This window comes from Corvus kubaryi, unplaced genomic scaffold (genome assembly GCF_017639235.1).
Source record: "Corvus kubaryi isolate FWS band 111438036 unplaced genomic scaffold, C.kubaryi_AGA036_p1.0 37361, whole genome shotgun sequence".
In the NCBI taxonomy this organism is placed as follows: Eukaryota; Metazoa; Chordata; class Aves; order Passeriformes; family Corvidae; genus Corvus; species Corvus kubaryi.
This window is the reverse complement of record NW_024581118.1, coordinates 4,503,733-4,530,561: the sequence shown is the minus strand read 5'-3', so window position 1 is coordinate 4,530,561 and position 26,829 is coordinate 4,503,733. Positions and strand designations below refer to the sequence as shown.

Here is a 26,829-nt window from a genome sequence, read left to right as displayed (position 1 = left end):
CATGAGGGTTCCACAGAGCTTTGGTCTTCCCAGGAAGAGATCGTTTTCTGCATGAAAACCAGGATGCACTTTGCTGTACCAACGGTGATTGTCGTGAGCTTGTCGAGCAAGGAGCTGCAGCTGTACTGGCTGCCATTCCAAAGCTGGAGGATTCCCACCTCACGACTGAGGGAGTTACCATGGAAGCAAGCTGCACAGTTCTTGTGTTGGAAGGAACCACAGAAAACAGGATATATTATATTACATTATATTAAGAGCTCATAATGGGCAGGTTGGGAACCTTCACATCCTCACCGCTGACCAGAACACCGCACTGCTAGCTCTGGCACTTGCTGTCTAAGGAACTCAAACAAGGTATAATTGACTCTTAATTAAACAAGCAATGTGCAAAAGACTTAGTATTTCCCCCCCAGCACGCTTGAGAAAACTGAAAGTAAGCCCAGGTTCAAAAGCAATTTAAAAAACCCACAAAATGGAAAGTAATCCAAATTGTTAACGCCCTGACAGCACGCTTGCCAGACGCCTTGATCTACAAGGCTGAAAACCTCAACTTGTCAAAAACTAAGGCTAGTTCCAACAGCTGAGCATCCCTTTGTGGTTGCCTTTTGCTTGCCAGATGCTCAAGCCCTCAGGCTTCGAACAGTGATGATGCTGACGTGGTAAATGCTGATATTCCTTTTGGGCATACAACAGTGCCAGGTGTGAGGAAAACACCAAAACAGGGCACAAAGTGCCATCCTTTGGTCTCTTTTTGAAAACACTGAGACTGTATCAAGACCTGCCACAGGTATCAAGATGGCAAACCAAGTCCCTAATCCATCCCACCCTCTCTGAGGGCAGTTAGCTCTGTAAGTGTTTTGAGCACCAAACAAAAAGGAATTGGAGTGAATCTCATCCTATACCAAGGAGGTGACAAAGCTGTTTGGCCAAAGGGTGTTTTTTTGTCTTTTTGTCCGTTTTTTCAATAAGGAAGCTTAGTTGTTCCAGAACGTCTGTTCTTTCCTCCCATGATAAGTATGATAAAAGATTTCAGATTACTCAAGCTGAATGAGGATAAAGTAATCAATTTAATGCTCAATTTGATTTAATACTGCCAAATTTGAGTATATACATGAACCCCTTCCTCTGAAATTACTTCAACTATTTCATCAAACAGTTTCTAGCAGGAGATGTTTCCAAAAGAGAACCTCACACAGAAACACTATTTGGCAAATTTGACCCGGTACAACGTCTTTTCTCCAGAGCATGATTCCTTCTTACAGAAGACTGAAAACTTGGAAGAGTTAAAGTATTCCCTAGCTTTCATGAACTTACTTCTGACTTAGGTTAGTGAAAACAGAAGCCCAAAGGAGAGTCTGAAGTGGCTTGGGAGACAAGTCCATCAATGGTCCCAATACTGCTGGTATGAAACACCCAGGGCTGTAGGCAGTAAGGAAATGCTGTTCTTTACTGGCAGTTTCTGGCAGCATTTGAGTAATTCTAAAATCTTTGTCACCAAAGGTCTGGGTTCTCTGTCAGGTGGCCCTTTTCACCAAAGTTAGGGTATGACCATCAGGTGGCTCTGTCTCCAATAACAGGAGCTGCAGTTCCAGTAAAACTGGAGCGATCTGTACCCAGACACACTGGAAGTTCCCTGTTCTGTTTAGCACCTGAGAACAAGGGAACTGAAGGGACTCTGATTGTTCTGAAAACCCCAAACTCACACACAGCCCCTGCCCTTACTGGTGTGTATGGGAGGATGTCCTCCCTCTGCACCAAGAGGACAGTACCCAGGAAGCTGATCTCCACCTGCAGCCCCCTCTGATGCCAGGGCAGACACAGGCAGGTGACAAATCAGCTGTGGGCCAGTCCTCCTTTCCTCAGCAGCATTAGAAGCTGCTCCAACACACATGGGCACACTGGACTGCATGTGGCCATTTCAAACGAGATCATGCTCTGTATCTGTAAAGCTGATCCCATTTTCTTATGGTTGGGTCAGAGTATTTCAAGTTTTTCTTAATAAAGAAACCCTTAGCAACCTGTATACCTTAAAGCACCTGCCAAATTAAAGCAAAAGCTCTTTTACAAGTTTATCATGTTAAAAAATTGATTATCTAGAGCAGGAGAAAGGAAGAGCGAGAAGAAAAAGTATTCCTCAACTCACAAGGGCCTTCAGAGAACAAAAATGGTGTAAGGCAGTTGGGAACTAAATGAATACAGAGAAAACAAACTTTTGGTGTAAAAAGTCATATAAAGCCTGCACACACCACACCCTGCTTCTGAACCTGACTCTGCAATGCAGCCACAAGCACAGTGACAACCCCTCTTCCTCTGCCCATTTTATATCTGTTGGCAGCCAACATACACAGGATACAGTTTGAAGCAGCCAGGAAAACTTTGGCCATCTTCAGAGCAAGGAGGCAAACACCCTGTTGCTCTGCCATCTGTCCACGTCTCAGTGGCAGGCAGGATCATGAAGAACACAAGTTTTGTAGACATCCCATTACAAAAAAGGAGAAAAAAAACTGCAAAGGGATGGCTAAGAAAGATGGACGGATACCAACAATGAGCTACCAGCAAATCTGACTAGCTTGCCTCTTGTCCAGAAAAGCAGCAACTAGGGGGGACCCCTGGATGAGTAGGATTCCAGTAGACTCCACCTTCAGCTCAATGTTTTACTGGCATGGAAATGGCTCAAAGTGGGACAGCATGTAATAGATGCTGCCTTTGAAGTCTGTAGCAATCCAGGTCAACTGGTTTGCTCCAGCAATGTTTTAAAAAATTACAGTTTCTCCCCAATAATCAGGAGGCACAACTTCCCTTAGAAAAAGTCTGTAGTGAGTTAGATCATTGGTCCAAATACTTGGAGGACACCTCTGTTTTTCTGTGATGACATGGCCAGAGCACCCCATTTTCACATCTTCATATGACACGACCACGAGCGTGGCTTTAAGTAGTCCAGGAATGTGGGCTGCAAAACATGGAGAGGCAGTAAATTAGTCACATGCCAACAGCACCAGCTGTGCTACGAGCTGCTGAAGTCAAATTTCTCTAACAGGAAAGATCAAACCACATTTCTGCACCCTACAACCCTGTTCTTGCCCTCACTGAACAGTGCCTGGAGGGTGGCTCCAGCCACAAGTTCTGTTACATCAGGTAAACACTGTGCCTAGTAGCCCATTATATCAAGAAGCCAAGTAATTTATGATGGCAAACTCTTAATTGAGGAGAATTGAACTTAAAATAGAGGCTGCCAAAGATACCTTTGGTTAAAGCTGAAATCAATTAGGACAGCAGGAAGTTTTATCTAGAACGGAATCTGGTACCAAGAAAACGAGTTCCAGAAAACACCACCAAAACCCCAGACTATCTACAGGTCACCACTTCTCACCACCCCCCACTCTAGCCCGGGAGAGGCACAACAGGCGCAGTTTTTGTGGGCCTCCCCCAGAAGTTTCTCCTGACTTCACTGGCCAAGTGCTGCAGTTGCATTGCCACAGCCTAAATGAGGTCTAGCGTATCCTGAGAAATGTGCTAACACTACCCTTGGTTTCAAGTAGTGAAATACCACCAGCACAGAAGGAGCACTGCTGAAAGCACTTCTGTTAGGCAGCCTCTAGGCCAACTCACTCAAAAGGAAGGGATGTAGCACGCTGCCAGAAAGGCTCACGCCATTTAACTTCCACTCTTCCTGCACAGCAAGGCAGGACAGGCACTCCCACAGCAGCTTATCCCACAGGAAGGGCCAGGCACTCACGTTTTCCGTGGGGCAGTACTGGCGGGCATACCACTCCTGGCTGTAGAGGCAGATGATGACACCTTGGCCCAGGAAGAGGGAAGTCCACATGATCACATTCCAGAAAGGCCCTTTCCGACGGTCATTAAGGGTGAAGTTGAAGACCACTGGAAAGAGGTGACATAAGAAGCATTACTCAAAACAAGCTTAAGATTCAAGAATTAAAGATCAACCAATTTTACTGGATCTTCCCCTCCTTTCACTTCATCTCTGGAGCAACAAGGCTACTCCATGAAAATCCAATGATGCTTGGCAATAGAGCAAATACTCTGAGCTGGTTCTGACATTACTTCCAGTAAGCTTGCCAACAGGCTGGCCTGGCTGTGTGCCTCTGGGAATCAACAAAGTAGCACTCTTTGTGCTACTCTGGTCACCAAGGCATGGCAGGAGTGGCCTAGAGTTTATTAGAGCCCTCTAACTCAAAACCCAAAAAGAAATGCAAGAGCTCTGACTTTTAAATGGGCTCTTCCTCACTGCAGTAGTGAAGTAATACTTGCCTTCCACTATGACTTTAAAGAGGAAGACTGACAAGCTGCTGACACACAGTGATTCAACCCCCATCTTGGCAAAGAAGAAGCAGTGCTGTTAAACTCTGTGCAGTGTCACAGGAACAGCAGTATATCGTACTCTCTTCCTCTCCACCAAGCCCCAAGCTTCCAAATCCTCTGTGTATAGATAGGTGTGTGTCTACTGAGCTGCAAAAATCCATTCACAAAGCTTGGACTCATACCCCTTGGACAACACCACTGTGCATTAGTGCTCATGGAACAGCTGGTGTCATTGCCAAAAGCACCAAGCATGCTTCTCTGAAAAAAAGCCACAAACCCCCTCCCATGCTCTCTTCCTTGGAACTTACCTCCAAAGCACGTAAACAAGCAGAAGAGAACCGGATAGAAGAAGCCAAAGCAGATGCTGAGGACGTACTCGTGCACAGCAGCTGACACAGTGAAGACAGACAGCATGGCTGCTGCTCTGAACTTCTTTCCAAAAAACTGGGAGAGAGGAGAATGCCAAGTATTAGGAGCTACTCTGCTGTGGTTTTTGTTTGGTTGTTGCAACGCACTGGATTTTCTTCCCCGAGCTAAGAAGGCTCTCCTCCAGCCGAGAGGCACATGTGAAATGCTAAGTGCCTCCCAGAGCACCTTGGGGTTTAGATGCTTTTGTTCAGGTGTATTTGTGGTTCCCTGCCTAAGTACTTGTGCTGAGCACACTCATTAAATGCCTACCACAGCTCATGGAAACAGTGCACCCTGAGTTCTGACTGCTGAGCCAATCCCTGCACTCCCACATCTCAGGCCCACGTTTTGCACACTTCAAGGACTTGGCACTGAGCACTGGATCTCTCTAAAAGCACAGTGGCTCCCCACAACAGCTGATGTGAAACATTTCTGTGCTTCTAAACAGACGGGGATGCTGCATCTTGACAAATGTACCATTTTGCCCAGTAGTTAAATGTTTAATTACCAAATGAATACATCTGCTTGCTACTCACCCAAAGGAAGTCCCTGTAGGCATAGTAATAGAGCCAGTCATGTACTACCACGTTCCAGGTTCTGTAGTAGTTTGCATAGGACGTGGAATTCCACCAGTCCTGAAAGCACAGTTGAAAGACTATAAATCTAATTAACTATAAAACCTTCTAGAGGGCTTTTCTAGGACACAATAATACCAAGCTAACATAACAATTTGACCAAGCTTTCCATCACGCTTTCAGCATTCCACTTGGTATATTAAGGTTTGGTTTTACCCCAAACTGCAGTGGCTGACGTGATAAAGGAACATGAAGAGGGTAATGGAACTGCCAGGTAGGTCTGGTGGCTGCTTCTGTTTGTGCACAGGGCGTTTCACCTTTACCAACTCAGACTGCCAAGCAGAAATCAAAGCTGTTCCACAGCACAGCAACAAACTTACGCCTTAACAGCATAAACCAAGCACAATCCCACGGCTGCTTTGTTTGGTAAAACAATCTTCAGTTTCCTCCTCTTTTTTTTTTCATGATGACAATGACTTTCAGAAGCTTTATGAACTACAGCTCCTGCTTCTTACCTTGTAGAACATCCTGTCTGCGAAGCGCAGCATCTCGGCAAACGCATTGAGCCAACAGTGAAGGAATGCAAAGAACACCAGGAAGAGAATCAGCACACCTGGGAACAAGGGACATCCACACCAGTTCTGTAGTGTTTTCTCTCAGCCACAAGCCAGAGCACCTAACACAGTCAAAACTGGTCTCACAGACACTGACACAGATGAGCTTTACTGTTTTGTACAGGTAGCACAACAGCATTTCAGTTTCTCACCATGCCAGGCCCTGCTCGCCCCAGAGGGCAATAGCAAGGCTGCCCCAGAGCTGCAACTTGATTGGAAGACAGTTAAATTCAAACCCAGCTTTTATTTTGTATTGCTGATTTTGAAGTTTTACCCCTCAATGCTGACGTCTGCCCACAAGATCTCCTTTGCTGATCTCTGCCTGTCACGAACACATCTCAGATGAAGCACTTCTCCCTTCCACGTCTTGCACCAAGATAAAAGTCACTCATGGATCTGGGCCCTACCTGGCAGGATGGAGTTGAAGATGCAGAGAACCAGCCCTCGGAGGTTGAAGGTTTCCTGACTGCTGTTGCGAAACTGAGGAATGCAGAGTCTCACAAAGATGTAGTAGGCATAGAAAAGTGAACCAAGCACCTGGAACAAAAATACCCCAAAACCTGACTTCATAACAGAAACACACAATTAAAATATCACCACTTGCCAGCTCTAGGAGAGAACAGCAGCTGCCAACACAAGCCAAAAGAATTTATTTTACACTGCTGCCAATAAACCTCCCTAAGGATCCAGGCAGAAAGCAAGCCACAGCAACCCCTGGAGCATGCTGACAGCCAGCAGCAAAATCAGCTTCTCTTTTCTATTACAGCAGCTGTCAGTTTTTCCCAGTCCTATCAACTCAAAAGTCTTGACACAAAAAATCCATGCCACTGCCAAAGTGGGAAAAGTACCCTTGATATACATCCAGGATAAGGGCAGAAATAATTGAGAAATACTTACTGTAGTTAAATCCAATATTACAGCTTATTTTTCTTTTATCCCAAAGAAGACGTTTACAGGCCAAAGCACCTCAGGCTTTCTCTGGCTCATGAACCCACGTTGTGGATGTTGAGGTCAAAATACAAGTCACTGTTTAAGTACCTTGATGTAAGGCAGGTGTGTGCTCTGTCATCCTCTGCCCAACAGCAAGCAGCCAAAGGCCTGTCCATGCTGCCTTTTTTTAAAAAATTGTTTTGCTCTTTAAACCATAAATGCATTGTGTGACAGTGAAGGTTTCAGTCACACAAATCCATTACTTGGAAACACATCCACAAGAAGCTATGGAGCTCACAGCCACAAATGTGAAGAACCAGTCAACCTTGAACTCAAACGGGCACTGAGGATTTAGACTCCAGGCCTCATTATTTCAGAACTGCTCTGAATATCTGCAGAGAGGAAGCTGTGCCAGAGCACTACAATCAGGGTGAAGAGGGCATGGGTGTTGCTCTACACATAGAGAGGTTTTTCCATCTGGAGGCTCATTTAAGCAAAGATTTTAAATGTTTTAATCTTTGGCACAACCATCAGCACAGCAAGATCACAGTTTATTTGTTAGTCACTGAAAAGCATTCTTTACTGGTAAGCCCACGCCAAGCAGGGTGATTCAATGCCAAAGAGAGAGCTGTTGAGCAATGCATCTGAGATGATCTCCAAGAGTGTATTCTGCAGAAAGCTGCACTACTCACCTGTGCAAACTTGGTGGCCACATAGCCCCATCTTATCGTGGGATTCCTAGGAAAAAGAACAGGGTATCCCAGCTGAACAGGACCTCAAAGCAGCAAACCCCTCCCTTCCATTACTTGAGGGAATTTACAATTTTACTGACGTATTCTCTGAAAAAAAAAAAGGCTTTTGGATTCCAGAATTCTTAATCTCCTGCCGTCCAAGGGATGTCTGCCCAAATTGCTGGTTCCTCACTTTCAACTGCAGCAATTCCATAAATGGGAAGGCATCTGGAGGGCAGCACCGTGCAGTTCCGCAGGAGGTGGGGAGCTGCCGACAGTCATGTAAAGGACTGCTGACTTCACACTGCCAAAGTGCAACCCAGCCATGGACACAAGAGTTTGGGAGCTCCCACTTTGAAAGGCTTCAGCCTCAAACTCAGGGACAGGGCTACTTATTAGCACCACATAAAACACTTGGGTTCCTATTGCAGGAACTGTCTATCACTACATAATCTGTAGCAAGCTCTTAATTTGTTGAACTTCAAGTGAGTTTCCCAAAGAAATAAAAGCAGAACTCCATGAGCAAGTCTCACCCTTGCCAGCTTAACCACATCTTTATGAAAGCTCTAATGCATAAATTGATCACACCCAGGGGTGCCTAATGTTGGCTTCAGTTTTCAGACTACTTTAATGTTGTGTTGCTGCTCACATTACCTGGGATAGTTGTCTCTGTAGATGAGGGTGGGAGCAAAGAGGAAGTACAGGTACTGATAAATTCTGGGAATATGTACTGTGCCTGGGAAGAGGGGGAAATAAAAGAACACTCTGCAATCTGTTTACTGACAATTCAGTTTCCCCAGTACCCTTTCACAAAACAGAACCCTTCTCACCTCAGAAACCTCAGTCTGGAACTAAAGGTATGGCATTTGCAGAGAATAAAACAAACTCAACCTTTCAGATGGAATGCATGAAGCACAGTTCACAAGTGAGGGTAACTAACTGTCTGCTAACACCTAACGTTTCCTTTCCTCCTGGGGAAGATAAAGCTGCAAGGCCTGTATCAAAACGTCCAGCCAGCTCTAGCATGCCTTGCTTAGAAGGCCTTTTGTTCTGTGATTGCTGTCACTTCATCTGGAGCACTGAGCTGCAGGTGTGCAGGCAGCACCTTTCACTCCTAAAAGCAGAAATAAGGAACTCTGGAGAACAAAGACTTACGAACCAGAGAGGACTTGGACCTGAACAACAGTCTAGCTTGTTGTCTAATACAACTGAATACAAATGAAAAGGTTCAGGCTGAAATTATGATGCAAAACCTTTGACCTCCCCATCCACAGACACCTATTGAAGTCCCACCTCTCCAGCTGATGAGGGCAGCTCAAAGCAATGGGGGAAAAACTAGAGCTGGCTATGCCAAGCGAAGCAGTCACTCACCAGACTTGTCCTTTACCGAGGACAGCACTCTGGGTACGTTCTCCCGGATGAAGGAATGACCCTTCATGACAAGACGAACCTGTAAGGCCAAGAGAAGAGCAGCTTAGTGCTCTCTTTTTCCCAGCTTTCCAGTGAAGACTGGATCAAGCATTTTACAGCAACACCTTCAGCATCTTGGTTTCTTTCCAATTTAGCCCTTCTACAAGGAAAGGGCTGCTTCCTCTGCCCACAAGCCTGTTTAACTGGCACGAATTTCAAACTCTGCAAGGGGAAACATGCAGCAGCAATCACAGCTCAGGAGAGTCAAACACATCTCATCTACACTTGCAGGACCACCACATACACAGGGACTCAATAACACCAGCAAGTCACTAATCAGCTAACATTAACTTAAAATTGAAGGGAACCCCTCTCCATTTCAGCAGGCCTGGATGTTTCAAAGTCTAGATGACTCCTTGAAATTACATGTGTTGTACAGCAACTATCACTACCTGTGTATAAGGTGGTGCCCCACATAAAAAGTCCACAGCTGTTGAGCAGGTTTTTAAAAAAAATTTGTTTTAATACTGAAGAACCAAAAGTAGGGCCAGTCCAAAGTTAATTCTTAAAACTACACTCATCCCTGACCATCCTTGTTTTAACCTGATGGTCTGACCAGACCTCCACTCTTGCACTCTTCCCCTGCTCCCTGCCACAAAAACCAGTTCCACTTCCAAATAAATTCTGACTACAGAGCCAAGACACTGACTTCTTGGGAACAGAAATGCAAACAGGAACCACTTCTTGACTATGTACTTGCTTTTTTGGGTTTGTTTTTTAAAGAGGAATGTTACAGCTTCCTTGTGCACTGTGGCACAACATGTTCTTAAAATTGGTTTTGAACATTTAGCATCCACAGGACAACCAGAAACAAATGGAATTTCAGCCTTGAAGTAAAAGCCCACAGTAGAATCTTAAATACAGGGTAAAAACCCACAAGTGGTTTCCAGGTCAAAATTAAGTTTATTCTCTACTCTTATTAGATTTGCTGCATGTGACTGTCCTCAAGTCTCAAGAGATACTGCATCCACAGCCCTGGCTTAATTTAATGAATAAAAGTAACATTTGACTCCTTTAGGAAGAAGGACCCTTCCCACTTTTCTTTGAAAAGAAAAGTCAGTGTGTCCTAGGACACAGAGGATACAGGGTAGGGACTCACCTGTTCCAGTATTACAATGAAGCGGGAAGCTGGAGGCAGGGCATAGGACACAGCAACATAGGTTGGTCCAAACCCAAGCCCAGCTATTTGGAAGAGTGTGAACAGCATCCCGTAGAAGAAAGAGTGGATTGCACGATGGGAGGAACTGGAGTAGCCTTGGGCCCACCAGACAAAAAGGTTGTATGGAACAACTACTGTGGCACCGAACATGCACAGCCAAGTACAGAAGACTACGGGGAACTTTCCAAAAACAAAGACCAGGAGATCAAATCCAAGGACCAGCCTAGAAGGCACAAGGAAAGAGACAATTTTCAGTGTCCATCGTTTGATTAGAAATACTTCTGCTCCACTAAGTGGCTACAAAACACAAGGTCCCAGATCATAGTTGTCTGACAGTCTGGACAGAAGTGACCATGGCAATTTGAGCTCAGAAACAGAGGGCTGTCTGTGGCAGCACCAAGTGGCCACCCTCAAGTATCCCAGAAAATAAGAGAAGGACTGATGCCATGAGTGCTGTCAGGCACAGCTTACCTTCAAATCCCACAGGGCTTAAGCACATCTCTAAGATCAGCATGTGCTTTAAGAGTGGGCTCAAGCTCATCCCTGCTAAGAACAAGCACGTGACTGAACAATCCACTGCCGAACCAGGGTCTGCCAGAGATTTTGGGGAACTCTCCCAGGACACCACCACTACTGCACTGAAACTCAGTTCCTCACAGGGCTTTAAGCCTAAAGAGGCTTTTTCCCTGCCTCTATAGGCATGGGGTATTTTAACAACCAGCACTCAAACCTAGTTTAATCCTTCTTTGTGGGCATTCCACATGGGCTCAGTTTGGAAGTTCCCCAAAAGGCTCAGGGTCATTAGAAGGTCAGGCCAAATATGACCAACTGGTGTGCACCAGGTACTTTAGTCCATTAATCAAGCTTAAAACATGAGGACATCAACAAAAGGCTGATAAACTTTACTGCCTCTCACACTCATCAGAGCTTACTCCTGCAATAAGCAACTCTTCTAAACTAAGGTCAGAGAAGATGACAGTACAGAGTACACCAGCAAAAGTTTTTTCTTCTCAGGTGGAGGCTCAATTGCAAACTGGATCCAAGTTATCAGATCTGGCTAAAACCACAGATACCATTTTAAAAATTATTTTAAAAGTAACTGGGGAATCCAGCCCTAGTTGACTGTAAGGTAAATACCCATTCTCCCCCAATGTCCATGCACTAGTAAGTTAGGATCAGCTAAAAAACATTCAGCAGCACATGAGCCTGTTCTTATACCCAGACCAAAGGGACAGTGATTATAATCAAGATACAGCTCTGGTTTTGTACACTGAAGAGCCAACAATCAGCAAGATAAACATGTAATCCTACTTGTGTACATGAGATATAGCTTGCCAAAATACTACTTAAGCAACAAGTCAGTGTGAGGAAAGCAGTCTTTCACAATCTTGTTCACAACTGGCTACCTGCAAAGCACTATCTCAGCAGAGGCTGTGCCAACATCCTTGAGATTTTTCCCCAGGAAAAACAAAGTTCTATTTTTATTTAAGTACAAGTAGAGTGCTTCAGAACTGTCATTTTTAAACAGAGGAAGGACTGCTGAAGTATTTAAAGTTTTTCTAAGCAGAGTCCTTCTTCGAGCAACACAAGCAGCTGAAAGCTACTGTCTCATTGAAGATATTCAACTAAAGTATTCCACATTCCCTTTTGCCAGCCTCGTGATGAACTAAGCACATTGGGCTGAACTGTGCTGGCCACAGTTCTTGTGTAACACATCAGTTAGCAGTGTTTTCCTAATACCCAGCTATCTGATTTGAAATGGTCATAGCCTCTCAACAGGAGTTCCAGCATATATTCTAAGTATGCCAAGTTGAAACCCACACTTCCAACAACATCCCAAGAAGGATTCCCCCTTTCTTCTGCACTGTTCTGCAGTTTCGTGTACATCTGGCACTCTGGAAGAGCTATTCCCAGCCCTTATCCCTGCCTTCCCAAAGCATTCTTACCTTCCTTCATCAATGAAGTCTACTAGAAGTGTACTGAGGATGAAGACAATGAGAAGAGCGATGAACATGTGGTAGATTGTCCTGATGTGACTCACTTCAAACAGCTCACTGAGGAAGAGACCAGAGTTAAGGTACAGTTGGGGTGCCACAGACACAGACACTTCCTCAGCTTATCCTCAGACAAAGGATAATTAGCCATGATCCCAGTGGTACTGAGAGGGCTGTAATTAAGGTTTATATTTGCAAGATGTAGTACAGATATTATAGAAAGAGAGAAGGTTGAACAGATTAGTCCCTACGGATTTGAACACAAGACCATGGGTAGTGGCAGGAAAAGAACCTCAAAGCAAAGGCTCATTACTTTGCTATCAAGGGCATTCTCAGTCAATTTGATGAAATTAATTTGATGAAGTTACTCACTCCAAGAGGGACCTCCTGGCAGTAAAGATTTTCCCATGTTCTGGAGGGGCCCTCGAATTCCTGCAAAGAAATAAGAGAACGTTTGAGACAAAAAAGGAAATAAAGCTTCCAGGAAACATAACCTTGTTATAGCAACAGCTTAAAAGGGACTTACTTGGCTTTGTGCAGTTCCTTCTCGGCGCAGGAAGCTGGGAAAAGGGAGGCTGGAGATGAGGAGTCCAGGAGTGCTGATTTTGCCACCAAACTGTTCACAAACTCTGTGAAGTGACTGTCCACCTCCTTCATGAAAGCTGGCTTCAGTTGCTGAGAGAGTAAAAACACAGCAGTAAACTGTTTAACTTGCTGGGTACATTTTCATACAATAATTATATTCCTTTTTCTCTGGAGCAGGAAAGAGCAAGGCATCAAGAAAACACTTCTGTACCATCTGCCAACAGTTGGCGCTTACTTGGATAAGACCGAGGTTCACAAGCCCTCAGGCCAGAGGGCTTTGAATAACATTTATCTTCTCCATCAGATTCAACACAGAATCGTTCTGGCCTTTTAGAAGACTTATCAGACTTGTGAGAACTCAGTTCCTTAATGTTTAGCCCTCAAACACCAAATGGGACCAGCCTAGTGATGAAGCGCAGCTGAGAGCCAACCCCCGAGCTCCCGAACACTCTGCCAGACAGCCATCACCTTCAGCAAAAGGCAAGCTTCAAGAAATTACTTAAAATCTAATTGCATATTTTGCTTTGTTTTCTTTATGCAAGTGTTTACTAGCCATATTTGTCTGACCATCCTTTGCCTGGGTTCCAGTTTGCCTCCAGAGTCGAGGTGCGAGTCCTCCTACGTGATAACTACGTATCATCCTTTCATCTGGTCTTGCTACTGATCAGCTGCTCAAGAAACACGTTTCCCTGATCACTTCCAGAATTCCCAACTCCTATCTACTGTCTCATCTTGAAGGCTGAAAAGGAAAAAAAGCCTGTTTTCAAGGAGGTTTCTGAAGAAGAGAGGGTTGTGTGGAGACCTCACAGCACCTGCCAGTGTCTGAAGGGGACCTACAGGGAAGTCAGAGAGGGACCTGTCACGAGGAACTGTACTGACAGGACCAGGGGCAATGGCTTCAAACTGGCAGAGGGCAGGTTTAAATCAGATGTTAGGAAAAAATTCCTTCCTGTGAGGGTGGGGAGGCCCTGGTAGAGGCTGCCCCATCCCTAGAAGTGTTCAAGGCCAGCTTGGACAGGGTTCTGAGCAATCTGGTCTAGTGGAAGGTGTCCCTGCCCATGGCAGGGGATGGAAATGGATGATCTTTAAGGTCCTTTCCAACCCAAACTATTCCATGATCCTATGAAATACATGAACAGATGATGTATTCTTACAAAATGCTCCTGTTTAATGTGACAACAGCCAAGCAAGTTTAACTCTCTGGCAGGAAATACAAGACTATCTGAAGTGAGACCACATCCAAGGAGAAGACCCTGAAGTCAAGATGGACCAGAACTCTACATTCCTCCTGTTTTACAGTGGTCATATCCAGAGAGATCTCTTGAAACAAAAGCTGCAGTAGGAAAAGGAGCACATTAATATTTAACTTGAAAAAACATTTCCCCCCTATTTAGCAGCTTCTAGAATAGACTAAATAAGCTTCCCCAGTGCTTAACAAAGTTCTTAGGATCTGGCTACTTTTAGATTATGCTTTTCTGGGAGGCAGAGGATTGTCTCTGCAAGAGATAGGAACTTGCTCCTTTTAAAACAGGAAAAAAAAAATAAACAACAAATATTGACTACTTGTGAACACAACCTGTAACAGAAGACACTGGTGCTCCCTGGTACGGCCTAATTTTACAGCACACATGCACATATCCCTACCAAAAAGTCAAATAGAAATTCCTGTTTCTCTTGGACTGCTCAAATTTCCATGCTAAACAAAGCACTATTCATTCCCGACTTTTTTTTTTTTTTTAAATAGTGTCTCCCCTTTTTTAGCCTAACTCTCCTGAGGCTTAGCAGGTGATATTTCCTTAAAATACCTCTTCCCTTTGGCTGGCACTCTGCTGAGATTGCCTCCTCCTAACACAGCCCTCCAGGGCTGATACCAACACGTGCACATGCTTGGATTGGGAGAGCAGGCCATGAGTTCTTAATAGACTAAATAAAATACAAATCAGAGTACAGACCCTACAGTAATTGTAACTAACTGCAATTACAAACCAAAAACCATTAAAAGAATGCTATGCTGTCAAAAGCAGAAGCTGGCCAATACTAAGAATTGATGACAAGTCAGGGATTGAGGGAAGTGACCCTTCCTTATAAAGTTGCAACAGTTCCCCAGAGCTTTACTCATTCTACCAGATTCGGTAATTTTGGTCACTGACACGTGACAACACCCAGCCCTGACCTAGAGACAGAACACACCATTCTCAGCTCTGCTTAGCATGGACAAAGGACTGCACTTCTAGAGTGCAGGTGCTTGAAGGCCTCCTCTGCATGAGCAACACCCAGCTCCTACAAATCCCATTTACACCTGCAGGAGCTGCCAGTGACCAGGCTTTCCACAAGTCAAGCATCTGCCTAGAATTCAGATACCTATCACAGAAAAGATAAACTGCAGTCCAAGCCTCTGTTCAGGGGTTCCCACAACAAAAGGGCCCAGCACTCCAGAAATTCTCAGGTATTTTGCAGTAGAGTGTTTTTTTTTTTCTCAGCCTTGAAGCACCTTAAACAAATCTGCAAGCTGCATGGCTCAGGACTTGGAATCTGAACTCCCTACGTTTTGGGAGAAACTTCAGCAATTAAAACACCAGTGACCTACTGGTTTTCTAGGATTCTCTTTGTGGGTAAGAAATCACTTTGTCTACAAACTGTGTCTCAAAGCTGGTGACCAGGAAAAAAAATAAGGAACAAGAGACACTCCTGAAAAAAAGAAATCCAAGGTCAAGTTGTCCCCTTGCAACCAGCTAGTGCTCCCTGGAACTTCCAAAGCTACTTGTGCTTTTTCTCCTGCAAACACCCACTGCCACCACAGTGATTAACAGTGGCTGTTTTGTCTGCAGAGAAGTTACCAGGCTTGATCTCCTGTTCTCAGCAAGGATAAACAGGATAAGACAACACCCAAAATAAAATTCTGAGCTGGCTATCCTTCTGATGGGCTGAATTTTAGGAGTTTCAGCAAAAAAAAGCAGCACATGCTTTGTGGAAGACAAATACACTTTAGTTATATCTGTTACAAATTACACACCCCCTATAGGGGTGGGGGGGGGAACCAGGAAAATATCTCAAAGGTGCAAGGTATTTTTCTCTGTCTTCTAAGTATCCACTCCCTAGTATACATGTCAAGCTAGCACAATTAGATCAGTTCAGATTTACCACGGAATTTTCTGCAATAAAATTATGCAAGAGTGCAGGGTGATTCGCCCTGGAGAACACAGGTGCCACAAAACAATGGTTAACAAGGAGGGTGCAGCTCATCCTTAGCCAATTTAATGTAATTTGGGCATAAATCACCTTAATGTGATCTAAGAAAACGGCAGCCCACACAGATGCAGATGATGCCAGAAACACCCCGTGCTATTTTCTCTGAGGATATTGTTCACTGACAGAAAGAATGAGACCAAAGTTCAGGAAGGTCATCTCCTTACTGTGAGCTGTGGGATAGAGGCTCCATGCTGTCCTTTATTCAGTGGATAGCAGGACACAGAGCATTTTAAAGGCTCAATATGCAAGCAGGCTGGCTAATCATGACACTGCCCAAAGTCAGTGGTAAGGCAATTTCCACTTTATTTACAGGTCTCAAAGTTCATTCTTATCTTTGGACTTCAACCTATTGGGGTCAAGTAAGACAGAACCTCATTATATAACACTACCCCTCTTGTGCAAAGTGGGAGAGAGAGAGGGCTGTGGAAAAGTCACTGCACTCAAGGTAGGACTGAATAGGGCTGTTTGTGTTCCAGGGCTAGTGACTCTCCAGATGACATCCAGGGTCAATTGTCCTGCTCCCCACCACAAGCAAGTATTGTATTTACCTCAGCTTCTGCTATTAGCTGCATTTTCCTCGTTATCACGTGGTCAACATCAACCCAGCCTAAGGAAGGAAAGCAAACATTGAACATTTTTAGTTGCTCATCTGAAAACACAGAAAGCACAGCATACAGTAGCTCAGACAATAATTTTTCAATAGCATTTCTGACTTCTAATAGGTTGCCACTAAACTCAAATCAAAGCTGCAGGAAGTTCATAAACTATGACCACGTATTTTAGGATCACAGCACTGTAAGGCAGTCAACAGCTGATAACATGCTGGATTTTATTTTTCATCAGCAACTCTGCAAATCTTTCCAAGGTCCCTAAACATATTCAGCCTTGAAGCAGCAATCAGAACGACCCTTAGAAGGTCATATCCAAGTGTGCTGGTTTTTTATCAGAGTTTTATCTTACCCAGATGCAAGGTTAGTTTGTCTGGAGGTCTCTCCATTGCCAACAGACAAGGCAGTACAGCTGTCAGTAAAACACCATGATCAGCTCTAAGACGGGCTGAATGGCAAGCTGGACAGTTATCCTGCGGTCAGATCTGGCTATTCCCACTCCTTTAATCCCCCAGAAGTGCTAGATATCAGTGTGACTGTATTCCTGTGTGTTTCACAGTTTAAGTAAACAGTCAGGCTAACATGCCATCAATGTAATCTGACTTTTGTCATTACTAACACCACTGGCCAATAGGTGAAGCCTGAAATGCCACCTTTCTTCCGCATTAAAAACCACACATCTGAGATGCCTCTTGACATCGAGGGGAACAACACCCACAGGTCAGACACTTCGGACCAGTTGAGTTTTAGGACAAGCACCAGCTGGTGTTTCACTTCTCCAAAAAGAACAGAAGATAAAGTTACTTGAAACACAGAGTCTTGCACATGAAGGAAAATCAAGACTGAAGCAGCAGCAGCATCCACCCCCCTAAAATACTAGTCAGAGTGAAAAGATAGCAACAAACCTTGCCTTGTGCATATCCTTTGGCATTTATAGCTACAGCACCACCTTACACACCGACACACAGCCAGAATTACAACTTGCATGTTTGGTGTCTCAGACAACATTACCACTTTTAGAAAAAGAAGGTACTGAGCTGATTCCCTAATAAGATTCCAGGGAAGCATGAGCTAACAGATTTGCTGTAGAGGTGCCAAAGTTGTGCTGCTGTGAGACAAGAAGGCAGACTGATAGCACTACCACGGTGCATAACGTGGCCTCCTTGCATGAGAACAGCCTCCACACAAAATGTAGTTTCGTTTTCAGAGAAGGAAGTGCTTCTGTAATGCTCAGGAGTCTCAGTCAACCTGTTTGAGCAACTGGTTGTAAGTGTTTTAGGTAGCCCTGCTTCAGAGGTGACTCCTGTTCCAGTACTGGAGAAGACTACAACAACACAAGAAACTTTACCTTTGGTGCAGCTATGCTCAGTTGTTAGCATTAATTCCCCTTCCCACCAGTCAAGCAGGAATTTTGATTTTTGTCTGTCTGGAGGGATTTTGGTTTTTGCCCATCTGCTACACAGGCTGTAGGATTAAGGACAGACCAGCAACAACTGCCTATTACTTAGCAGACTTCTAATGTTAACAACAAACAAGGAAACTGCTTAACACCATTGATTTTGGCTGCACGCAAAGATCCATTTTTACAAAAATAGAACTCCTGGTTGCTAAGCATCTCACCTCCAAGACAAAAAAAACCACCAACCCCAAACTTCAGTATTTAAGCTCATGGTGCTGTTACATTTGCAGAACAACAGCAGTCTGGAAAACAATTTGAGAAGAATGTAACATACCCTTGACCCATTCAGCTCAGGCACTTTGCTGGTCTCAAACAGACACTCCCCCAATACATTAAAAAAATAAACAAAGTTGTTCCACAAGCAGCAGAACTGTGCCCCTTCATATATTCTCAGTGGCTCTACTCCCTCACTGTGCCACTCCACAACTGTATTCCCAGCCCCCTCCTTCCATTACTACTCTGGGAAGAACCACCTTGTGCTGACCTGCTAGAAAGCAGAACAGAGGAGCTCAAAGAACAACTAACCTTTCCCTTCAAAAAACTAAGAATTTGTGTCTCTTACCCAGCTGCCAGTCTTCAAGATGATATCAAGTTTGCTTGAAGCCACCCAACACAGCCAAAGAGAACAGGACACATGGGACTTAAGGAATTGCATTATTTCCTTTTTAAGATAAGCTAAAAATAAAATAACCAGTTCTTTGTCCATATATTTCCTGTCAGATCTTGCCTTTGAAGCCTCAGTCATTAAAAACTCACATTAAAAACTACCCAGGAAATAAAACACTCTTTTAGACTACAGGGCCTTAAAACTGGGTATAGGTTACATACACCAAATGTCCAGCTTTAATGGTTGTACAAGAAATGAGGCCAGTCTCTGACCTGCAGATGCTGTAATTGCTAAATTGTATGCAGTGTCCTCCTGTCACTTTATTTGCCCTCATCCTAGTGTGCATGCACAGAAAAGATTAGAAACACAGCATCTTTTAATAGGTTTTAAAATCAACATCTCCGTGGCTTCGGTATAAGCATCTCACATGACAAAGTCAACTCACCTGTGAGCTTGTCTTTTTCAACACAAAACCTTGTGCAGAAGAAAAGTCACCCCGAACCAACCCATTCTGCTGGATTGCATCACCCCATAAAGCCAGCTGTGTCACAAGGCAGATAGCAGAGAACAAGCACATCATCTTTAATCATTCATCTTCCCTTGCGCAAGACACCACTTCTGTTCTGTCAAGTCACTGGAGAAGAGATTCAGCGCACGATTTTCAGTCTAAAAGGAAATGTGCACTGCTGAGAAGTCCAAATCTTCCCTTTCCTTTCACCCTGCAAATGAAGCCTGCATCCCTCTGTATCACTTTGGGATTGCAACAGTATTATATAAAAATGGACTCAAGGCTGCACTATACAAGCAGGCACATCTTTGCATTTAAAAGAAGTTGAGATTCTGCCTTAAGAAGGCAGAAAATATATTTAAAGTCATGAGAAAGTTGTCTTGAAGACTAATATGAAATAGTGGGCACTTTCAGAGAAGACTTAAGCAGGGCTTGTTTCGGAAAAGCTTTGTTCATAGGAAGAAGTTTTTACTCAATGGCATTGGGTTCCTTTCCCATCAGCAAGGACATTAACAAGATCTTTAAAGGACCACTTGTCTTGAGCTTGATCCTTTCAGAATGTGACTCCTCTATGCAGACCAAATTCCAAGCAGGCTCAAAAGCCAGAAGAAAAAATGCACGAGCAATTTAATTGTAAGTTTTGTTTCCCTATGAAAACCAAGCTAATAAAAAAATCACCTGAAGATTGAGAAAGCTTCTTAATTGTTGAAAAGTTGAGCAACTCAAGTTTCACAAGATTGACAGCGTACCTTTTCTAAAGGATCTTGTTGTCCCTTTTTCAACCCACTCTTGCACATGTTACAGATAAGTGACATTTGAGATGGGTAGAGCAGAGAATCACTCATATGATGTTGGTGCTGCAGCTTGGGATCCAAAAAAAACCAGCTTTGTTATTTCTTGATAAGACAACTTCCCATCCAAGAGGTTAAAGCAACACAGGCAGAAGGACTTCATCACTGTCAGTGACCTGGATTTAAAGGCTCCCTCTCCAAAAACACCGAAGATGTTATCAGAAGCAAAGCAATATTAAAGCCAATCTAGTGCAAGGCTACTGTAAAAGAGGGGAGGAGATCCATATTGCTACAATACAACACACGTTAATAATTTGATGCTAATGAATGTTATTCTTACTCAGGATAATTTATTTGGCCACTCAGCAAATAGAGGCAAGTTATGACTAGACTCAGCTGATCTGTTTAAAGAATTCACAGGCCATAGGTCACTGCACTGCAGCTGGGTGAGTATGTAGCTTAAAAAAATCAGTGCTGCAGGGACATGGAACCCAAACAGCCTCTTCACCAGCAGGAAGGAACACCAGCATTCTCCACATTATGCTACCATGTCCGCAGGCTCTTCACAAGAGACTGCTGAGCCTCCACCTAACCCACAGGTTCCAAAACGTGACAGCCCCTAGAATTGCCAGAATCCACCTAGACAAAACAGCTTTTTGATCTATCCCTCAGAAACACATCCCAGATACTCAATTCAAGCAACTTAATCTGCAAGAACAGCCTGTTGAAACCCTGAACACTCACTGCTGTGAGTCACACAGCAAAGGCTAAATCTTTCCAAATTGCTCCCTGCTGGAGAGCTCTCTCCTCCTCCATCTCTCTGTAGGCACACACAGTTTGTGCATCACCATGAACTTCTGCACCAGAGATGATCGATAGTAACCTCTCCACTGGAAGATAACAGCCCCTTTCTAAGATCAGCATTACCAAACAGGCTTACTCACACCAAACAGATATGCCACACAGCTTGTTTGCAGATCAGCCTCCAGAGACACTTCAGGCCTTTCCTGATTTCTGGGGAAACAAGAACAGACTCCAAACCCACCATTTTACTGCTCTGAACGGACTAATCTGAGCATTTTAGAGGCATTCATATGCACACTTATGACCCATGTCCTCTCTAGCCTTTTAAGATCTGTTCATGCAGTTTCTATTATGCTCACTCCAGGTGAGTTTTCTTGCAACCAGTACTGTCTAATACCAATATCCCATTAAGCAGAACAGTTTCATATTTCTCTTTGTATCTCCTGCTGAAAACATATAAGACTTATCTTATTAAGGAAGCCTGGCTTTTGACAGGGGATTATTGCCACCTAGATCATCTGCTGACTCTGAGCCAGGACCAAATTAGTTGTTTAATTACAACACTGGAGCCAATTCAAGGAGGAGAAATGATGTGTAAGACTGAAGTTCAGCTACTCTATCAAAGTGAAATTACAGGCTGAATAGTCACAAGATAGAAATAAATCAAGGCACAGAAGATTCCTTCTGGCAATCTCAAAAGTGTATTTCCACACTTCTGTAAAATTGGGTGTACCTGAGTAAAAACTATTTCATCTTAGAACCCAAGCAATGAGACAGTCTTCAGAAGCATTTGAAGAGCCAAGAAAAAAAATAACCTCAACTGTACAAATGGAAGAGTCAGACCTACTGTAGCTCTAAAGCCAATACATGTATTAAAGGTATTCCTCTAAGCAATTTCAGATCAGCCAATGCACCCGAGTTTTAATGAAGAAAGGATTAAGGGCCCAAAAGTTTCTGTAGAAAGTTCACACACTTCTGGAAACAAGTCAGTTGGCCCTGCCACATCAACTCTTACCACAGAAAGCAGGCTGTGTTTGCCTTCATCAGAGAAGATCAAGGGTGGGTCATCCTCATGGTTTCGTTTTTCTACAGCAATAACTGCCACAAACATGCTACAATATTTACTTCCACACACTCTTGACCTGGCTAGAATCCCTCGACTGCAACAAAACATGCATCTTGTCTGAAACTCTTCACAACACCCAGCATTAAGCTGTTAAGAGTACAAAAAGGCTGTTGCCAGACAGCAGATCATTAGCCACACACTGCCGTTGTGCACATCAGCACTAATGCCTTAGAAACAGCTATTCAGGAGTGAATAGCCAGGACAAAAGAAAGAAAAAACATCTATGGCTACTTCTTTTGAGAAGTTCTGACACCTCAGCCTTGAAAGCCCTCCCTAGTTACCAAGGCACCCTGGGCTACATGAAGGGGCCGCTCTCTGCAACTCATGAACACTTCAGCTCCATAGATCTTCAACCTTTGGGTCACAGAGCTGCTGATTTAACTCCCCTGTACACAAGAATTCCTGACCAGAGGGATGCATCTTTCTCCCATGCCTCAGGGCATCAGATTCATGCCTCTTACCTCCCTGTGTTATTCCTGTTGTCACCAACACTGAGCTGAGCAAAATAACACTTTGTGACACCTCTGCTCAATTGGCAGCAACCTTGGCAGGTTAAGATGCACTTAGTCTTGACTAACCAGGATTCCTCCCTGCTGTCCTTCACTGCAGTTTGTACGGGATTAAAACCACACTGCACTGTTCCAAGCCAACACACCAGGCACATGGACACCGTCAAGAGATCTATCCCTGGATGTTTATTTGCTACACACTCACAGTATCCCACCTGCAGTGGTGTTTTGCCACATCTCAGAGGTGTTAAAATGAACGGCCTTTAAAGACACACCCACCCATCAAGTCCTAATTATCACTGCTCTATTTATTACTTACCCTTCACTCATAGCAGTTAAGGAGTTTCCACACATGAAAAGGTTAAAACGGTACAAGTCTACTCCCAAGCCCAGCATCACTGGATTCCAGTAGACACCAACTCCCTGCAATTTCCTAATACAGTCACATCTGATCCAATTAAAATTACTGTGCCACCAACATCTTAAAATCCCAGCTCTCCAAACAGCTTGTGGGATGGCTTTCTCTTCAATGTATTTAATTTTCAATAAGAAATCTGACTTGTCCTAAACTTGAACTTGCTCCAGCTTCCATTTCAGTTGAAAGGAGTACTATGAAATAGTGATGATGTCCAGAAGTGTATCAGTGAGAATTATCTCCTTGAGTCACTGGCACCAGGGTTTAGGATCTTGTACTCACATGGCACCTTGTGATAAAATACTTCAGCTTTTTGCTTAATGTGTCTCACAAAGGGAAAGGAAACAAGCTGCAGTTACATCTCTAACCTTCTTATCACCGGGCTGGAATGTGGTACAGCATAACCAGGAATTACAGAGTCCACAGGCAAAACCACTCATAGTGCCACACAACTGTCCCTGCAACCCAAGGGACAGGGCACAGCAGCAGCGACCCTTCCAAAAAGCCAACTCTAGGCCACGTGACTTTTAGGGTGACCACAAAACAAATGAACACAAACACAACTGTTTATTGTTCTGTATTCTGGCAGCCAAGGTTAAGTCTGAATAAAAGGGAGCTGTCCTGACATGAACAGAATCCCAGAGCAGCAGAGAATCATTCTCTGTGGCATCCCACCTCCACCTGTCTGTCAGGTGGATACACCGCCTTAGCCTGGTGTGTTAAAGACCATTTTCTTCCATCTTGACAAGTCACATACTTACAGGTGGTAAAGCAAGTGAGATGAAGTCCCAGAAAAAGCATTTACCAGGATTACTCAAAAGTGTTGCCAAGGAGGCATTTGCACCGTTTACAGCATTGATGCATCTCTTCCTCCTGTGACAATTAATCCCTGTTTTAGACCCCTGCAAGCACTGCAGTACACAGCTCCTGAGGGAAAGCTCAGCACCTCAAACAACCCACACCTGCTGAAGGGGTGCAGCTGGTACACAGGGAGCTCCACCTTCTTTCCAGAGACAGAAAAACAGAAATGAAAGAGTGAAGAGGCAGAGCCATGAGTAGAAAAGGCACTTCAGAGGAGATCACATGCCAGAGATGCAACCAGTGCCGAGCCAGTGAGTCTCACCATTGCTTGAGTTTTGAAAGGACCTCTCGCTCTCAGGTCTCCTCTGTGTCTCTTCATTCTCAGGGGTCTTGCAGGTTGCAGTGGAGCCAGACTGGCGTTTCCTTACACAGTCATCACCTGCCATGGTTACCTAGCTAGATCAGAAAAGGAGAGCAAATATTTAATGACAAAAACCTCATTTATTTTTCAATAATATATTTACATAGTCTTTTTTACATTGAAGTTAGACTTTTTTCCCTTCATCATGAATTCAGAGCAAGGAGAGAGAAAATTCAGCACACAATTGAATTAGTCATTTACTGTTGAACACACTTCCTTTCCCTTCCTACAAGCAGTACAAGAACAAAGTAACCAAGTACATTCCCACAACCAAAACATCTCCCCGCACCTCCCTCTTTTCCCTATAGACTTTGTAACTACCTAAAATAACTTAAGCTTTTGCAAAATCTTTACAAGGCCAAAAAGCCCTTGCAATCCTTTCTGACAGTCAGGTTGGCATCAAGACTTGTGTTCCACGAGATGTGGCAGGTTTATTTTGCAGAATCACCAGTAGTATTTGGCCTGAGCCAAGCCCCTTCCTTGTCAAGTTCTCAGTTGTTACAGCAGGAACAGCTTCCTCAATGGATCCCTGAGTTCTGCTTGCCAGACAATGGTTGCAGTGCAAACCAAGGAAAAACAGGAAGAGAATCAGGTTTGAACTACACCAGTTCCCGTGACAAAGGTCACTGCTGGGGACAGAGCTGCCAGTAGGGAACACCTGAAGCACCACATACAGGATGAAAACAAAACTCTCAGTTAATGAAAAGCGGATGAGGAGATTCTAACTTGGTCACAAAGTGATATCCCAGAACACTCTCCATGAAATTCAGCCCAAGAATCTCTTGGAGATGTAGCTACAACAATGTGCAGATTTTTTCCAGAAAACCTCACAGGCATGTATGCAACCACGTTTTCAAACCTGATATATTTTTTCATCTCGACACAAACTCTGCAGCAGATGTGTTTAGCTGCTAGTGAACAGCATCCGTGCACCAGCACAGATGAGCTGTTACAGGCTGGCCAGGAAAACTCATGCACTGGTGAAAAAACTAGTTAAGGAGGGATTTCCTCAGAATAAGGAGGCTGGCACATCTGCAAAAGGGAAATAAAACTATAACCAGAGGTTTCCAGAACTCAGCTTCCTGTCTTTGTCCCGCTAGTAGGACAGTCTCCTATTCTCATTTCAGGCTTCACAGCATACAGGGGAGAAACACCACCCACCACCAAACAACAAATCACTAACTGGGTGAGTTTTCCAGCTCTAACAGAGAACCACAAGTTTAATTCTTGTCTCAGTACACTTTTCACCTTCCTCAAGAGGTTAAGAAGGCACTCCTTCCTCACCAGTGCAGAGTGGTTATAGTATCTCACTGAAAGGTTAACAGAAAGGAGTTTAAAATAACCAGTCTTGGGATGGGGGAAGGAAAAGTCATGTGTGGGGTGAAATAAAAATGAAAACAATTAACCTAGAGAGTTAATAATTCAGATAGGCTATGTTATCACAGCACAGCCTTTTTCACATGGAAACATGAAGCCTGCTAAAGAAAACCTATGAAAACAAACATTTTCCTAGTCAGGTTCCCATATGAACAGAGGTGCAGCATTACAGTACCTAAGCAATTATCAGCACATCAGAGCCTAAAGAGGGCATCGGCCCTTCCCTCCAACCTCTGCTAGAACCGAATCACTCCTGACACAATGCCAGGATAACTTCAAGATGTTCACCACCCCCCTCACAAGAGGAAATCGCTCCTCACGATTGGTAAACAGTCACTCCTTTCACCCCACTCTGAGGGCATCCACAACTGCAGATGTATGTTTGTAGAGCCACAAACCCATTAACAGATTCGCTAGCAGGAACTCCCTGCTTTCACTGGGACCTGATTTACGGTACTCGGAAAGGGCTCAGAGACCTTGAGCTTCTCCGTCTTCCCTTTCGACATCCTGGTAATTAATTAGAAGATGCCTTGGGAGAAAAGCAACACTTTATAGGAAGTTCATCTCTGCATTTCAAAAGACTCGGTGAAGAACAGCTAAGAATCACGGAATAGTTTAGGCTGGAAGGGACCTTGAAGACCACCTAGTTCCAACCCCCTGCCTGCAACACCAATCACAGTAAATAACAACCTTGCCCCAAAGACTTTGAGCTCTCTAAAGTTTTCCTGCGACTCTCTGCCCTCGGGCATAGCATCACCTCGCGGACCCGGACCCTCAGGATCTGCAGAGCGAACCAGACAGGGACCAAAACAAAGTTAAGGTCACTCCGCAAACCAAAGTTAAGGTCACTCCACAGCCCATCCGCAACGCGCAGAACACTCGCCACGAAAGGTTTTTTTATCCGAACCCTGCGGACGCCGCTAGGAGCTGCCCAAAGCGCTGCCGAGGCTCCGAGCCAGCCCCTGCCCCGCTACCTCCCCGCACACCCCCGCGCCTCCGCCGAGCCCCAGCCCCGAGCGGCGGCGGGAGCCGCTTCCCCGGGGACGGGGCGGGACGGCGCGGACACGTTCCCGCCGCCGGTGCCGCGGCCAGGGCGGCCGCCACCCCGCGGAGCGTCACCTCAGGGGCTGCCGAGCCGCTGCCGCCGCTGCCGCTCCGCCGCCGCTCCGCTCTGCCCCGCTCCCGCCCGCTGCTCTCCTCGCGCCGCGCGCGCGGCCTCTGCCGGGGCTCGTGCACGTCACGGCGCAGGGGGCGGGGCGAGCGGCGGCACCGCCCATTGGCCGAGGAGGCGGCTCCGCGGGGGCGGGGCGGGGCGCGCGCGCCCGGGGTGGGGGGGGCGGCACGTGAGGCGCACGTGGGGCGCGG

General features: G+C 44.8%; 1 protein-coding gene across 2 annotated transcripts; it reads right to left on the bottom strand.

Annotated features, from left to right (window-relative positions):
- Positions 1-231: 231 nt before the first annotated feature.
- On the bottom strand, positions 232-26,666 carry SOAT1 (sterol O-acyltransferase 1). 2 transcript variants are annotated; one of them, XM_042033859.1, is made up of 16 exons: positions 26,584-26,666; positions 23,989-24,122; positions 16,587-16,645; positions 12,731-12,879; positions 12,577-12,636; positions 12,157-12,264; positions 10,151-10,433; positions 8,953-9,031; positions 8,236-8,317; positions 7,543-7,588; positions 6,328-6,457; positions 5,822-5,919; positions 5,268-5,366; positions 4,632-4,767; positions 3,737-3,882; positions 232-2,950 (listed from the first exon to the last, which is right to left on the bottom strand). In XM_042033859.1, exons 2-16 carry the CDS (start codon positions 24,110-24,112, stop codon positions 2,894-2,896), a joined length of 1,656 nt encoding a protein of 551 aa, XP_041889793.1. In that variant the 5' UTR covers positions 24,113-24,122; positions 26,584-26,666; the 3' UTR covers positions 232-2,893. The 2 variants fall into 2 exon arrangements, with proteins under 2 accessions (XP_041889793.1, XP_041889794.1); XM_042033860.1 differs by having other exon boundaries at positions 23,989-24,118; positions 26,584-26,632.
- Positions 26,667-26,829: the final 163 nt, after the last annotated feature.